We start from the raw sequence: 17,550 nt of genomic DNA, 5'->3' as shown, positions 1-17,550 counted from the left end.
TGACTTGTAGAATGCAGCTCGCTTGGTATAAAAGGTGAAGTAGGTGATCGTCTTCAGAAACACTTTTTGTTGTGCCGGTTGAAAGTCTCTGTAGATTCCAGTAGTAATGATTAAAGTAAATGATCTAAATGTAATTATATGTAGTTTTATATTCTGGGTAAGACTAAAATAAGATCATTTAATTAAAAATTGTGGTGCCGATAATTCCCCATAATTCTAATAAAGTAGCCCAAACGTTCTGTCAGCAAATGTAATTTTGTACATCTGCGCACCTCTGTTCACCCAGATCTGAGTTCATGCAGTCATGTGGACACAAGTGACAGTGGTAAAAACAAATGCTGAATCAAAATTAGAGTTACTTTTTCTAGCTGGAGAAAGGATGACACCATGGCTGAAGTATTTCTTTTAAACAGGTGATGTCGTGTTTTAAAACCATTTTAGTCATGCAAAGCGTATGCAGATTTTGTTGTTACGAATGGTTCATGCACAGAAGTGTGTTTAGCCACTGAAATCTTCCGGCAAATGAGGGAAGTGACTATTCTCAGTTTCAGAAGATACCTTTTAAAGCATCAATAATGTAGATATTTATTTTGTTTCAGAACAAAACATCAGTACTGTAAGCAGTGCTATTCCACTATTTCTGACTGATCATAAGTTTTGCTTTCTAACTACACAAGTGAAAACATGCTAGATATAATAGTTTTTCGTTGGGAATTGTAGTATTATAAAGTACTATAAAGTTTTCTAACTGGCGAATGACATGATCTAGTGTGTCTCTGTCATTTTTAATGTGCACGTTCATGAGTCCAGAGGGCGTGGCTTTGGACCACAGGGGAGGGACTATATTTAGAAAGATATTATGCTCACCGGTTAGCATTTAGGCTGATCACCTACTGCACCCTTAACTTCATCTTTGTTCCGAAACAGGGATTAAAATTGGTACAGTGTTGCGACTTGTTCTTGGTGCGGTTCACTTTCGCACTACAAAGTTTCTAAACAGACCCAAATAGATAAAACAAGTCACAGTTGAGTAAACTCTCCTCACACTGGTCAGAGTTTGGTTTACTTTCCGAAATTCAGCTCAGCTGTCATATGTCCTTATTTTAATTGATGACGCAATAAGACATAACAAGTTGCACTTTAATTTTGAATGGTGATACCCACAGAGAGTCACCAAATATAAATTAGATGTAAGACTTCCTCATACACAGCAGTTGCAGTTCGGATAAACAGCTCTCATTAATAGTTCAGCATGCTTTTTTTTTTTACATAAAACACATAAAACACACATATAGGAGGACATGCAGGCATACTCATAATTCTCTCTTCATATAGCCGTATATATGGCTATTCCATAACCATAATACACTGTGATATGGGCTGATTGGTTAGTTTGCTGGATCGTATTGCTTTCTTAATACAATTAGGCCAAGACCCCCTTATTCCTGAACTGATTGTTTTGGCGCAGATCAGAGTGCAATTGTGGTGTTTAAATATGCCAAACAAACCAAGCTGAAGAGGCAAACACGCCAGGTTCCGAAACAAACATCTAGGTGTGAAAGCAACCTTAAATGGTGTATAAAATCATTATCACATTTTTAACATGAATGACACAATTGCACACCAAATTTCTTGAAATGATTGTTAATACAATATTCAATTAAAATTCAGTAAAACAAGAAGTTTTAGAAATCTATTCACAGACAAGGCTATTTACAAAATCTTGAACTTATGATTTCCGTTAAATGCTCATGATTAACTGAATTAATACAAATAAATACAAATATTGTATGTGTTTACCTCTAAGTGTTTGGTGGCCTCCTCGTTGCGGGACATCAGCATGAGTTTGGTGCGAATACTCCGGAAGTGCATGTCACTCAGTAGCCCAGCTCGTTTCACTGTGGACTCATTTGTAGACTGAGGAGAAGCAAATGCACATCTTCAGACACAAAGCTATCAGTTTCAAAAAAATCACTATTAAAAAGATCAAATAAAAACTAAACGCTGACCAGGACAATTAGTTGGTGTGTAGAGGTGTTATAGAAGATGCAATTTGCTCCAATTGCTTTCCTGAAGTCTTTGTGGATATTTTCGGTCAAACAGCTGCATGGTTTAGACAGAAAAAGAAATGTTAACAGTAATTTCCAAACCTCATATTCAATACAAAACTCTCCAGGACCCAGTTTTTATATTAAACAAAGTGACATTACAACACATTGATAAAACTGAACCCTTAAACTGCATTGGCCAAACATGGATCAAAATTATTTAAATAAAATTGGAAAATAGCTTGAAAACACCTCCTGAATAAATGTTGTCTGATGTTCTTGACAGATGATACATGTAAGCCCATTATGTAAAAAAAACAATGTTGCTGCAGGTGAATAATGTAGCCCAAATCATATTTTCCTTTAGAGTTTTGTTGAAGACTGACCTCATTTGGTCAAATCAAACAACCAAATTACAAATGTACACAATGTCTTGACATGAGAAGATATGGAAACACAAGTTTGAGACCATCAGAATGCTGCATATGTAGCTTACATGTCTCTGAGATCCTCTGGTACAGCGATGGGGACTTTGTAGAAGGAGTTTTGAGCCGAGGGGCTGTTGGGATTGACAGGCCGGATTCGCTCTGATGTGACAATTTCATTGTATGTGGCGTCGCAGGCTGCATACTCGATCACATAGAACTGTAAAGACAAAAACAAACCAGACATCACAACGCCTATCACCACATTTCACCAAATTTAACCTGAAATATCAAACAGAGTTGAGACATTTTAACACTTGATTTGATCAAAAGGTTTTTACAAGATGTCGTATAGAACATACAAGATTAACCCATGCCATAGTGCTCAAAGGTGAAGAAGACCCTACTCAATGTTTGCACAGCACAACTCCCCTTACTGTAAAACACGTTACTGGACTGTGCTGCTTTTAATGATTCCAGAAGGCTTTTTTATGAAATGAACTCTATTAAGGACATTTCTTTAAGGACACCAGGATTTTTTTTTCGGATTTTTCTAATGTACCAGTGTCAAAAATCTAATTTAATTTATTTATTCATTTGTTTGTTGTTTTTAATTCTATATTTAAAATTGAAATGTTCTTGCCATGAAAACAGCCTTGGTTAAATAAAAAAAAAAAAATTCTGCATGCACGTGACCTGTCAAAGCAACCCTCCACTTTAAACAGTTACCATTTTTTAATCCATTTAACTTATTTCTGGATCTGGCAGAAGCACTTTTAGCTTAGCTTAGCATAAACTATTGAATCGGATTAAACCATTAGCCGAATTTGGCTGCAGTAGGCGCAATGATTTTACACTGATTCTAACTGGTGGTGCAAGTGCAGGGTGCTGCATAGTATCATTGCACCTGCTGCAGCCATGGTACGACAGTAAACTGCTGCAGGTGGTTCTTGCATCTATCTATACACTGATGATACCATCATTTATGCATCTAGTTCTTCTCCGACTACTGCACCTTCTTCACTGCAAGCCAGTTTAAGCATCCAACATGCTTTTACCAAACTTTATGTAGTTTTGAATACTAATAAAAATTATGTTTTTTAATTGAAATTTTCCACATGTTGAGTTTCCTCCTAAAATGTCCTCATTGGACGGTACTGACAGTGATTATGTAGACTGTTACAAATATCTTGGAATCTGGTTAGATGGTAAACTGAAACTGTGAGATCAAACATTTTATTTAAAATAGCAAAGATGCATTTTCGAACACTTAATAAAATTGTTTATTTATTTGAAAATTAGCCATCTAACAAGTTGGATACACAAACAGCTTTAAATTTGCCTCCTAATCAACCAGTCTGGTTCTTTTTGTGATAATGACCAGCTGACTGTTTATTACACAAGTCACAATGGCCTCTTTCACAACCTCGCAACTTTAAAGACACAGCAAACAGAGCAAAGCTGCTCAAAGACGGTTTTGTTGTGCGAGACCACTAGCTCAAAATGACAGTAATTAGTCAATGTGATGAGACGCATTTGCACAGCACACGCTCAGTGCGACTGAAGCCATCTTGCAGACAGAAGCAATAAGGCAACATTAAGTATCTGCCGTCTGTAAGGCAGTAAAAGCAGTGGGGAAGAAAATCGATTTGAAGATAATCTATGAACAGCCCATAGTGCTGCAAAACAAACCCTAAAATAAGCCAGAGAAGCCACATCTCATATCAGCAGAAACGTGCAACTATGCTCAATGAACTGGAATGCAGTCAAAAGTCAAGTCTAAATTCGTCCCATTATTCGAATGGCCCAGTGAATGTGTGCAAGAGGGAGACGACATCTCCCCGGTGCTTCATGTAACACTGTAAGAGGTCTGACTGTCAACCCATGTGCTGCCTTAACCCAATTAGGCCACAATGTGTGAAGAAGCACGTTCGAAAAAGACTTTGTGTCAGCAAACAGTGGACGGCAAACAAGTTTTAAGAAGGATTAGAGAGTACATTAATACTTTTGTATTAACAGTTTCAGTAATTAAAATGAAATAAGAAATGCTGCCAGAAGCACCCTATGTCTAAAATAAACGATCACAAGTGCTAAATAGAAATAAAAAGTGATATAGTCTAGTGCAGGCGTGGACAAACTTTTTCTTATGACGGCCCAAAAAACAAACTTGATTGAGGGTAGTGGGCTGAAGTTGGCATGGGTAATTGGACTAATTTATTAAAAGATGTTTAGCAAAAGACTAGAAAACCTTGCTTAATATTAACCTTAATACAGATTTTTTTTTTACATTTAATAATGAACTTATTACAATTAAAACAAAAACATTCTATTCATAACAGAACTACAAGTTTTTCGCTCGCTGATGTCTTCTGCATAGTCTTCTATAAATCAAGAGACAATATTTAGAATTTTTAAAAAGTCAGACTCATTTACAACATTTAAATGAAAAATTTAATCCCAGTTTGCTTTTTATGTAGCTCAGCAATAAAACAAATAATAAAAAGATTACGTCAAATTAGACAATGCTCTCTGTGTTTAAGGCGTTCATCCCAAACCTCTCCATCGTACTTTTCCTCTCAGATGAGATAATGGGCAAAATCAATAGTTACAATGGGCCAACTTTGGCCTGTGGGCCCTATTTTGGACATGTCTGGTCTAGTGCAATTGACCCTTCGCTAAGCCACACCCAAAAACCGCCACCCACCAATCGTGGCTTAGCAACCGTAGCTACGCGCAGGGGCAGTGTCAAGCTTTCAAGCGAGGGAAACAGGCCATAGCGTTGTGCTTATGGATTTTGCAAATCTGATACCCGGTATCCTAAAAGCTCTGTGCGGGGTGCTAAAGGAGCGGAGGTAAGTTGGTTTTGTTTTGATATTCCTGACACATTCAGTGATGGCAATGACTCTCACACCTCTTACCCTAAACAGATCTAAACTGCTTTTCCTACAAAAATACAAAGCAGGTTTTGCTTTACGGTTGTCTTTTTCTTTTTTCGCTCGATATTATGAGCACTGCTCCGTTTAAGCCTTCGCCATAGTAACTTCGTCATACAAATAGCGAATTGGTCATGAGTTATTGATCCTGAAAATATGCAAATCTGTTGCTAACCTTACTGAACTTCATATTTCCATCTATTTCAAGCTACGAATATTTGAAATTACAAATTAACAGAACAGAGATGCAATTACAAACTGAGCACTTGCGATCAATATACTTTACCAGCAGCTGTTTTTCAGTCATTTATAAAGAGAACACAAGCTGTTGAATGGTTAGCGTATGAGGCAGCTAGGCTAAGCTAGCTTCAATTTTGATTGATTTATTCTCTAATCGGTTGCCTATAATGTCGTGAATATACTCCTGTAATGCATACAGTAATGCAGTCCTTTTTTTTGTCTGGCTTTCTCGGATATCTCACCTGTTTGCCAAAAATGATATTATATCCCTGGCAATGTCTGACACCGTTGCTTACACATTGTAAAAGTCGTGTCAGGCTTGAAAGCTTGACAGGCGTAGCAACAGTAAATAAGAAGGGCGGGGCTTAGCGAAGGATCAACTATCAAGTCATAAAGAGTTGGCTGGAATTCTAGAAGTATTTAATCTTATAAGCAGCACAGAGATGTTTTCATGTTAGCAGCTCACATTAAAAGAGTTTTCATTGTCTCAGAACATTGTCACCAGTAGGGCTGTGCGATTAATCAAAATCGAGTTGCAATTTGAAGTGTTGCGATTAGCTAAAATTGCAAGAAGCCACGATATTAAATATATATTATTTAACTTCCCCAACCCAAAGCAAATGCATGACTGCAGTCTTTGTGTGATAGTCTTACTAGCCAATTGAGTAAACAAACTTTCATTCTGCCCAATTAGAATTGTGCAATGGAATTACGTGGAACACCCACAATAAAAAACTAAACAAAAACAGGAAAAAACGAATGAGTGGGATAATGGCGTCTGCCATTCAGAAGCATTAATAGACAAATTAATATCAAAGAAAAATAAGTTAATAGCTAATACAAGTTAATATCTTTTAAGTTTCTTTTTAAACTAACACTACAATACAGATTTGAGCTGAAGCTCGACTACAAAATTAAAACACAAATCAAAATCGTAATATCTGTCAAACATAAATAAATTTGCGATTAAATATTTTCCCCAAATCTCACAGCTCTATTCACCAGCCACTGGAAGTTTGTTTAAAATGTTTGTTTTAGGTTGTTAGATCCTACAGTTTATGCTAGCATTGTACCATACATTTAACTCTAATGTTCCAGGTTGAATTCAAGTGAGGTTCTGCTGTTGATGATAAACAGAAACAATTCAGATGTGAAAATCAATTTACAATAAAATAGACAAATCTTGCATTATTACATTTTAAATAAACATTTATGCATTTTATTCCACCTCATTAATATCAGCTAGTAGACACCACTGAATCACAAGGAAATCATAAATGCCTTCATAAAAAAGCAGAAAGACGCAAACTATCTACACTTACGAAGTAACATTGCTGTTATAAGAGTCTTTCAACTATTGTCATGACCATGCAAAGTCATTAAAAGTCCCATGAAATGAAAATAAAGTTTTTAGATGTTAGTAACAGTATTGTTAGTTCTATAGATCTATAAGCTAATGTGCTCCAAATCAGTAACAACATTTTTAGGAGATATAAAACTGGTATAAACATGTAAAGCTTGTAGTTTGTAGTTTACAGTTTCTCATCAAATCAAAACCAATCAAATGCTCTCTAGTATTTGACATGTCCTGCCCCCTTCAAGATGCTTCTCATTAGCCTATCATTTGATGCATGAACTCAATTACTCTCACTAGCAGAGCGGATATAAATACAAAAGTGCTATAAGTCATTGTTTTTTTAAAAAGTAGAGGCGTTACGCTATGTCCCACCCTCTCTTTGCGTTTTGATTGAGTTTGCATCAAACATCAAATAAAAATACACAGTTCAAGGCACTTCACGGGACCTTTAAGCTTAATAAACAGATAAACAATATTTAATGCGATACTGACACCATCTTCAGAATGCAAAGTCAAAAATCCAGAGCTTTCCTTTAACCCAGGACCAAAATCTGACAGAAGCATACAGAAAATTCCAGCTATCCTTAAATAGAGCTACATTTTCCAGTTGTTGATCTTGCTCATGCATACAAAACCTATATTCTACAGCTTAAGGCAATCTGCCATAAGATCACCAGGAGGTTCAGTCTGACTCAATAAATGAGATCACTCCAGTGTTTATGGGGAACTGGGTCAGTGCTGCAGATGTGTGTGTGTGTGTGTGCTAAAGGCCCGCTAGAGCAGAGAGACCCAAAAAGACCCGAAACACCCTCCATCAATATTCATATATTCACTTTGGACTCAACTTCGGAGGCCAACCGAGTGAATAATGAGAGACAGAAGCCTTGAAATTCAGAGCCCGTAACCCACATCTGATCAAACATGTGCTTATGTATGCAGTGGTCGCCTGCACACCTGGGCCTGACTTACCTCTCCCTTCATCATCCTCACCCTCGCCAGCCACCAGCCGCAGGGCTCCTGCTCATTGGCTCTGGAGTAAACCTGCAAGAGAAGGACCAGGTTGGTAAGTGTGTTTGGCACGAAAAGAAATGGTCTGTGTGTGAAAACAAAACAGCAAATTGATTAGTATTTCTTTTTACTATAAAGAGTGTATTGAGAATGGTAAAAAAATAGGACAAGGTAGACTATGTCAGGTTTGTTTGCACACAGTAGACCACCCGTTTCTGAATAGATTACTAATAAAAACCAAAAATGCCCAACATATAATGCCCAGTCAATAAAAAACAACAACTCTAATTTAAGTGGATCGCCTTTATTTTTTAATACAGTGTGCCTTTATCATTGCATTGTGACATTGGAAAAGGTAAATTTCCATCAAGAGTTGCATTCATATTTGGCTGAGATCTTGCACTGGCAAAGGAAGCACCCTCACTTATTTTTTGGGACTATGAGGAGAACTACTCTTTAAAATGTACTCCAGCTCATCTCTAATCTTTTGGTGGGGTTGAAGTCAATTGCAAATAAAGTGTCAAAATGAAGCCTTCTTTCTGAATTTGGGCCCAATGAATCTTATTTGATCATGTGCTTCTAATATAGTGGTTTAGAATAGGATAGAATAGAATTGAATGCCTTTTATCGTCACTGTAAACATATACAATGTACATAATGTACATACTTGATGAGATCAAGTGCAGATTATTCTAACAACACTAATCACACTTAACAAGTTACAATAGAATAAACTGTTGACAATAAACAGTAGTGTAAAAATAAGGGATGAAAGGAAGGTATGGGGATCTGAGTAAACAGTTCTGCAGCAGAACAAGAGCTACATACAATATGTTATATGTAAATGTAAGTTGATAAATAGTAGTGCAAAAATAGAGTATGAGAGAGAGGAGTAGACAGTTCTGAGGTTGAACGAGAGATCAAGACAAGATGTATACAATTACTGTAGATATGTTTTGCATAAAGTCCAATGAATTTAAATGAATTTTAAGTCTATGGGTGTGCATGTGTGGGGTCAGTGCATGTGTGAGTTGAGAATGGTAATGGCTTTTGTAAAAAATAAAGAAATAAGATTTTAAAAAATAAAAATAATGCTACACAGTTCATTGTTGAGGGTTAAATGATTTGTTGCCAATCATACAGGAAGCCAGAAACATTAATCACATCAATAAATGTTCATTAACAAACTCAAAAAGACTCATAAAACCAAATAGCAGCTTTTGTTTTGGCCAGGCAGTGAACATTATAAAATAAATTGATTGCAAAGAAATGATGTCCATAAATTAGTAAAAATACTTTTTACAAAAGGACTTGATTTAATTTGTAATAATTATGTGAATTGACTATTAAACTATTCATTAATAATGTTGTCAACAGATTTGCGATGCATTTCAGCCCTGTTAGTCAGTCAATGCCAAATAAATAAACTGATGATAACTTCCTAGTTTTGATCGACAACAGAAATAATAGATACTGATATTCTACAACTATGTTTAGCTAATTAAAATAACCAATATCATCATCAGCAGTGTTGGGGAAAGTTACTTTTGAAAGTAGCTTGCTTTACTTAGTTACTTTTTAGGGTAATGCATTATATTATTTTTTGAGTTACTTTTGCGTCACCTTTTTACTACCAGGCTGAGGCTTGATCTCTTTCAGAAGTAGTTTTTCTCTCTCTTTTTTTAATAGAGAAGCTCTGGAATTAACAGCGCACTGTGTAAATCTACACCTACCTTTAAAAGACACATCATTGAAGTATATATCATTAATACATATTACAGATAATAAAGTTTTTTAAATAATTAAATAAACCAAAAAGTAACTCAAATATTATTACTTGTTTTTTTTTTTAAAGTAATGTTTTAATATTACTTTTATAAACAATGAGTAAAGTATCACGTAACTCATGTTACTTGTAATGCGTTACCCACAACACTGATTATCAGGTAGGCCAGTCACTATATCCATTTTTGTTGTACAATATATACTGCGCCAAAATATATTGCAATAAATAATATTATTGTCATTTTAGGATCATTTTATGCCACACATAATATAATGCCAGAATGACAATATAATATCTTCACAATGCAAGTACACTCTTCCAAAGAACACATCATATAAGATTCTTAATACTATTTCATTTAATTACAGTCATTTTTATTCAATAATCAGGCATTAAAACCAGAATGTGAAAAAGCACATCCTAAAAAATAATAATGATAATAGTTAACAAATAGGTGCCAGGTAGAAAGCAACAGAGGCTCCTATTTCTGGTACCAGATCTGTTTTCAGCTGTCAGACACCCACAGGAAAATATACTAGTAATTTATAGTGAATTTTTCATTTGTAAATGTGCTGTTTAGTCTTTCATCCTTTGTGAATCAATGCTATTTAACTAAAGGTGTTTGCATAAAAATAGCGTGTATAATGATGGAAAGATGCAAGTATAGATTAGAATAATGAACAAAACCTTTCTGAAACAACATGAAGCAATTGCTCAATTATTTAGCAGACATCACTGTAAATTAAATCAAACATTCACTTTCAAAGCACTTTGTTTACACCTGATATTATTAAGAAAAATAATAAATATGTAAATGAGATCTGAAATGTTTCGACTGTGAATGTGTTTGACTTTAAAATTGGCCCATTTTTAGCGCTAGACAAAGTGATGTGAAATGATCTGATACGCGTTTTCGAGGCAGACCAATTCAAAGTCTATTTCTCCAGTGATGATTTATATGAGAAGTCTTTTTTCATGGTGTTGGAAAAGTTAACATATCCTTACCTCCACCTCATCTCCCTCACAAATGTCCTTGTGGTAATCGGTTGGGGGCGGCAACCTCACGTCACTGAACGGCAGCTGTCTCTCTGGTTGCCAGCTTGTGGAAAGAAGCCACACACACACACAACTGTCAGTCAGCTTTCTAACGACAGGTATAACTCAAGTTTCACTCATTTGACACCACACCTCCAAAAACCCAGTACTCGCTGGCTTAACAATCTCAACTCAGAGAGAAGCAGCACAGTTTAATTTAACGCACACTTACTCAGACAGACACCAGTGTCAGTTTAGTAAAGATCAATCTGGTGGGAAAGTAAATGATGATGAAGTGTGTCAACAATAAGATGTGATGCTTAACTGTAGCTCTCTACTTGAGCATGAAATGAGCATAACGCATGCTCTGAAACATGCTCACACACAAACTTTTTTTTTTTACATGTTATGGCCTCAATCTGTTTGACCAAATCAGCTAAACTCACTATTATACACAGATGTAATAAAACCAAAAGCACAGGGTCATGATCAGAGAGATGATCGTGCTCGTGGTTGTTCATGGGTCAGCAGAACCATTCCAAGAATGGCAGGGCCACTGTCCTGTACTCCCCTGCCTGCATACCTCAAAGGGACTATTTCTGGACCTCACTCAGCCCGAAACAGGAGAGGGGGAAAAAAGACAGATAAAGATGGGAGGAGTAGGGAGACGTGAAGGGGGAAAAGAAGGGGACAGGAGAACTATAAAGAGCTGTCTGACAGCTGCCCGAGAGAGTAAGCACAGGTGCTGAGAGAGACGGGCTCCAGCACATGGCTGAAGGAAAAGTGGAAGTGATTTATCAGTTAAGTGCTAAAGCAAACAAGCTGATTGGGAGATGAGAATTATCAGATAACACTAGGTTTGGGTGGATATATGGTAATATGGTATACCGCTGGATCTAAAAATAGTAACGGTATGAGTTTTAATACCGTTATACCATCATAAAAAACAATGCACTTATATAGGAGACAAGGATTAAATACAATTTATTTAATGTCTAAACATGCGTATACATGGTTGACATAATGGTGCGAAGAAGAAAGAGAGGGGTGGGGAAAGATGGTGAGTTGCGCACCAAATGACCTGGTCTTGGCAGTATTCCGGGTGAATACGGAAAAGGACATTTTCAAATTGTGCAACAAAAAGGAGAGACCGCAAGAGATGGAAATACCTCAAACCTAAGGTCGCATATACAATATTCAATTTCTGAATGGTTTTGGCACAAGCCAACAGTTTGGTGATGCTGTCTGAGCCTTACGTCATAATTTAATTATGCACGAGTGTACCAAGGTCAAACAGAGAGAGGGTTAACGCTATCAACATTTGGATAATAATAATAATAATAAATTTTATTTGTATAGCACTTTTCCAACATACATGCAACTCAAAGTGCCTCACAAACAACAAAAAAGCATTAAAATAGACCACAAAAACTCGTCACATTTACTCGGATGAAAGCATTCATGTACACCAAATAGAAGCATATTTCCACATGATCACACACACAATAGTCCTTACATATGCAAGCACACACCATACATGCATACATACATACATAAACCTACAACAATATAGATAAAATGCGTACACCTTACAAATTTGTGTATTCATAAACAAATTAAAAAAGATGCATCTCAACACGCTTTTTAAAAACATAAATACTGGTAGATACTCTCCAGGTCTAGATAAGACCACTTCTGTACACATACAGACTGATTTCATTTTATATGATAATATTGAAATCTTCTAATAACAGTATTATGAATGTAATTAAAACATGATTGTCCACTTTTTTTTTAATATTTGAAAAAACAACTGAAAGTTTGGGGTCACTATAGCACGTTTTTAACATAATTTTTAAAAAATGTTTCTGAAAGAGGGTGCATTTGACAAACATTCTAAACAAATGCTTTCTATTTTTACATATTTTAATTTATCCGTTATGGCAATGTTCAGCTTTCAGCAGTCATTTATTTCTCCATTCTCCAGTGTTACATGAGCTTCCAGAAATCAATCTAATAGGTGAATATGGCGCTCAAGTAACATTTGCTGTAATTAAATCACAGTTAATAAAGTTAAAAGAAGAGCATTTATTTGAAATGAAGACATTCTGTAACATAAAAAATGTTTACTGTAACGTTTGATCAATTCAATGCATCTTTTTTGAAATACAGAAAAAGTATATTAGGCATAACCCGTTTCAAGGTTTACCACGATTTGGAAAAGTCAAGGTTTTAAAACCACCAACATTTTCCAATATACCGTTCCTAAGGCATGTGTAAGACTTTTTATTTACATTTTTTGAAAAACATTTTTAGGACAACAGTATCAGATGCTGTTTTAAGTAGTAAAGAAATCTGTGTTTTTCAAACTAATGAAGACAGCAGAAGTCAACGATTCATTTGAATTATTTAGCCTGACATGTTTACTGCTCCAAAATACTTTAAATGTTTCTCAAAATCAAATATATTGTGTTTAAAGGGAAAAAGGTGTTGTTTTTAACCTGGACATTTAAAAGACACATATTGTAGTGCAGTAATCACAATAGAGAGAAACTGTGATATTTTTATCCAAGGTTATCATACCATCAGAATCTTATGCCGGCCCATGATTAAAGTATATACAACATACAAGTATATACAAGTATACAGTATAAGCAAGTGCTGCAGTACAGCTACTACTTTCCTCTTGAAGAGCCAATAAATTGTCTTTAAACAGGGTAAAACTGTACTCCCCTTGGCTAACATTATATTTTTGCTGGTTGTGTAGGTGTCAGAAGTGAACAATCACTAGCAAAACCTTGTAAAAAGAGGCATAGACTTTGGGAAAGAGCGTGGACAGGAAACGCTCAGCCAACTTACTTGTTTTCAAAGACTATTGTGAGGGAGTCTTCGTGTACATCTTTGATGAAACCCTACAAAAAGAAGAAAAAATATGATCAGCATAAGTGTTTGCCATTGAATCATGTTGGCATCTGTTTCTTAGGGAGTTACATAGGGAGCAAACAAAACTTGCGTGAGGCAGTGTGATATACATAGCATGTGCTAACACACATTTAGCTCCCGAAGCAACACCTATGCCACAAACGTGGGCACATGCATGTCACAGGTGTAGTACAGGGTAGCATGTGAATGTGAGATGTAATTGAAGGGGTCGGGAGGAGGCACTCAAAGTCCCCTCCTCAAAATCTGTTCCTCATCCATCACTCCTCCTTCCTCTACTAACCTCAGAGCTGCCATAAAACGATTACCCCAGTCGCCACCCCCATTATAGCTTAGCTACATACTGCCAATGCCTAATATGGGACGAAGTGGCTGAGACGAGGGTGAATGAAAAAATTAGACAGAACGAGTTCCAGTATGTAACCTGCTTGGAAGAGGCAGGCTAGTTTCCGGAAAACTGGCACAAGCACATACTGTATGCAGGCCTATTTAGAGCCATGTGCATATACAAACAACCCCTTAATGCATTAACCTGCATTATCACGCTTGCCAAATAATGAACCAACAATAAAAGATGATCCTACGGTATTAATTTATGCACGTCAATAGGACAAGACACTAAACCAGCGTAAAAAGAGCTGTAAATCTACATGTCCAAAAATGGAGCTCCCTTTACGAGCTTTTAAAAATGAAGATTTAACGCCTGCTAATTTACAAGTCAGCAAAACAGACTAAAAGCAGCTGGGCCAGCTTTTAATATAAACTGTCCCATGTTGAAACTGTTCCAACATACTAGATTGTGAATTTACATATTAGTGTCTGCTGGCCAGTTCTGTGCAGGAGAGGCGTTAGGGTGGCCTTACGTTAGGGTGGTATTTCTGGATATGTAACACTACAGGCATGCAGGACCCAAGAGGATGAGTGGCAGATAAGTAGTGTATGACGAAGACCCTCGGCCACGTGGAGGTCTCCATGTGCATCTTCATTCATAGCATTTGAGGGAACCTTGAAGAAGCTTGAATTGAAATAAACTGCATGACTAAAAATTATTTTACAATTTCTGACTTATGGAAAAAAACATCAATATTGGGGCAGACTTTACACTATGTATACTTGCTGTATATTTGCTCCAACTCATAGTTTGGTTACAAGACCCAAGACTTTAGAACCAATGTTGTATCTATTAAGGACATTTCAAATCTCAGACCAAACTATTTTTATTAAGTGGTAAATAGTCAATGTAAACTCAAATTTAAGGAAAAGCCTGCAACAATTAAATGCTACATTTAAAAACCTGAAAAGAAGAAAGAGTATTCAAATAAAATAGGTGCTACTAGGACTAAAAAAAAACAAAAAAAAAACGTAAAGACAGCAAATGATGAGACCAGAAAAGAAGAGAGTTGGTCAGTTTTGGTAGGGGGTTGTAGAGTGTTGGGTGTCAGCAAAGAGATCACCTGTTCCTCTTCCACCTGCTTTGGCCCCTCAGACTTCTACAGCTTGAAACAGCCGACACAATCACAGTACTATCCTTAAATCACAACCTATGACATAACATGACCATCCATACTCTAGTCATTGATATAGAGACCCTTTTTAAATGTAAAACAGCATGTTCTTCACGAAAGCAAGATAATTGGTTTCCCACTGTTTAACTTGAACTCAAACTGACCAAACAAAGAGAATATCACTGTGAATACACAACCAATATGAAAATTAAACGACCCAACCTGACACTTTAATAAGCTAGTCCAGCCACAGAGTATCTATCTTAAACAGTTAAAACCAAAAATAAAAAGTGATTATCATTTAGGAAGAATGACAACATCAGACAACATTTACTTAGACTGCCTGGAAATAATTAAAACACTGTCAGTCCACACTTTGACTGCCTTTCCTTTTCGTGGAACAAAGAATAAAGAAAGGGTTGTGAACAAGATGAGGATGATACATGATGGCAGAAATATCATTTTTGGCCTTAACTTCCCCTTCAAGCACTGATGAAATGTCCCATCATGTCTCTCAAAACCAAGTAACCTGCTCATCCTCTCATAAAATCTCCCAAAAATGCTTTCTATGTAGGGCACCTCGGTTGATTTTGAGATATAGCCACTGGCTTCTTGTCTTGTTAGCTAACCTGCTAAAATGACTCGGTGATTCCCCTGTTTATAGCTGAGAAATGAGAAAACAACACTGTACACACACAACCAGGCCGATGATCATTAGGTCTCGGGCCTCTTTGAAAGTGATACACATGACTGCATCACATCTCGGCTGTCCCGACCCGCTCGCTGATGCGTACACTGGAGCTTTATGGTTTAAAATGGGTTCATTTTAAATGAAGTTACCTTGTAGAAGGCCCCGTTGGAGCCGCGCACCTCCACCGCCAACCCGTCCATGTTCGTCGTCGCTTCCCCACGGCTGTGCCTCTCTTTAGGCGCTACGATAGCGTGCGAGTCCGGTACCACCCCCAGCTTCACGGGCCTCTCGCCGTTCTCCGGCCGCTTGTGTGTGTCCAGTGTTTCGGGTGAGAGAGGGGGCAAAGGTGACGGGGGAACACAGGAGCCACAGGGAGGGGGTTCAGCTCCGACACCCCTTACAGCAAGGCAAGCCAACTCGAAAACGGCTGCCTACAGCGCGAGGGAAGCTCGCGGGAGTGCCGTTAGTGGCCGGTCTGGAGCTGGACTGATGCTGTCTGATGACGGTGGATGTAAACGAGGTGTTAGCACAACAGCTAGCGCAGCCGCTAATCAACGGGCACCGACACCTTCTGGCACTTGATCTCGCGGCTCCTGCATATGTCGGGATGATTCTCGTAAAAATCCTCTATGTTATATCTGAAAACGCTGTTGATTAGGACGTCTGTTCTTTGATAAGACTGTGATGCTGTGCTACTTCACCCTTCCCCTCCAACACACGCCGTCAGAGTGGAGCAGCAAGACTGTGAATGACCCCGAAATCCCCACCCCTCTCCACTATACGCCCCGCCCAGTGCAGAGTTTGAGGCTTTGATTGGTCTACCACACTGCCACTTACTAACAGCTGGAAGATCTGATTGGTGGAGCTGTCGGGGGCTGGTCGATGCGGACTCGGTGCTCGCGGCTCCTGGTTCGCCGGGTTTGTCCTATTAGCGCCAGTTGTGTAGTTGCTATATTTGGGTGGCTCTGGTTGGTTTTTGATGACAGACCCACTCCTGATTCACAAAAAACTCCGATATGTACGTTTCATGAAACGACCAGACTTTATAAAAAGCTCGTTATTTAGGAATACTGATAAATAAATATAATGTGTGTCAAACGCGAGATGCAATTTCTATTTTGAGCAGATGCTTTCAGAACACACCGTGCAACCGCATGAAAAACAATCATGAAATGTAGCCTATCAAATCTAAAACACTGGTCTCACTCTGAATAATTTGATGCATTAGACACAACTGATTGATTTTGTATGTAAAAATCCGTAAAATCAAAGAATTGACATGAAATGTGTAATCAAGCCCCGTGACAGGTCCACTAATTTATTTTTCAGCAATACTTTATTGTTGTGGATGTTGGATCATGAAATCTCACAGCTTCAAGTTTATTGTTGAACTGGGTTGGGTTATACTGGGAATACAGGCCAGTAGCCTGGTGAAGGGATGGTTCTTTTTTTTCAAAAAGTGGACCTTTTTGCAGTTATTCACCTCAATTTTCTATTAAATTATTAGATCTAAATACTGTATTTTGAATTAAAACCAAATGGGAGGAAGAGTTGGTTATTGATATTGATGAGGAAACATGGG

The 17,550-nt window shown here is 37.3% G+C and overlaps 1 protein-coding gene across 3 annotated transcripts in view; it reads right to left on the bottom strand.

Annotated features, from left to right (window-relative positions):
- The window catches only part of fxr2 (FMR1 autosomal homolog 2), a 39,485-nt gene extending 22,787 nt beyond the window's left edge, over window positions 1-16,698 (bottom strand). For 2 of the 3 annotated variants that reach the window (XR_015494614.1, XM_087258956.1), the window contains exons 1-7: window positions 16,118-16,698; window positions 13,692-13,744; window positions 10,803-10,896; window positions 7,973-8,044; window positions 2,545-2,693; window positions 2,010-2,103; window positions 1,801-1,917 (exon numbers count right to left, since the gene is read on the bottom strand). Coding sequence is in view for 2 of the 3 variants with exons in the window: in XM_087258956.1 (XP_087115082.1) it covers window positions 1,801-1,917; window positions 2,010-2,103; window positions 2,545-2,693; window positions 7,973-8,044; window positions 10,803-10,896; window positions 13,692-13,744; window positions 16,118-16,168 (630 nt within the window). In the remaining variant the exon portion in view is untranslated. 3 annotated transcript variants of the gene reach the window in all.
- Window positions 16,699-17,550: the final 852 nt, after the last annotated feature.

Source organism: Danio rerio, chromosome 7, assembly GCF_052040795.2.
Source record: "Danio rerio strain M-AB ecotype USA chromosome 7, GRCz13ab, whole genome shotgun sequence".
Lineage (NCBI taxonomy): Eukaryota > Metazoa > Chordata > Actinopteri > Cypriniformes > Danionidae > Danio > Danio rerio.
The sequence above is the reverse complement of the archived record's forward strand: the minus strand, read 5'-3'. Positions and strand labels throughout refer to the sequence as shown.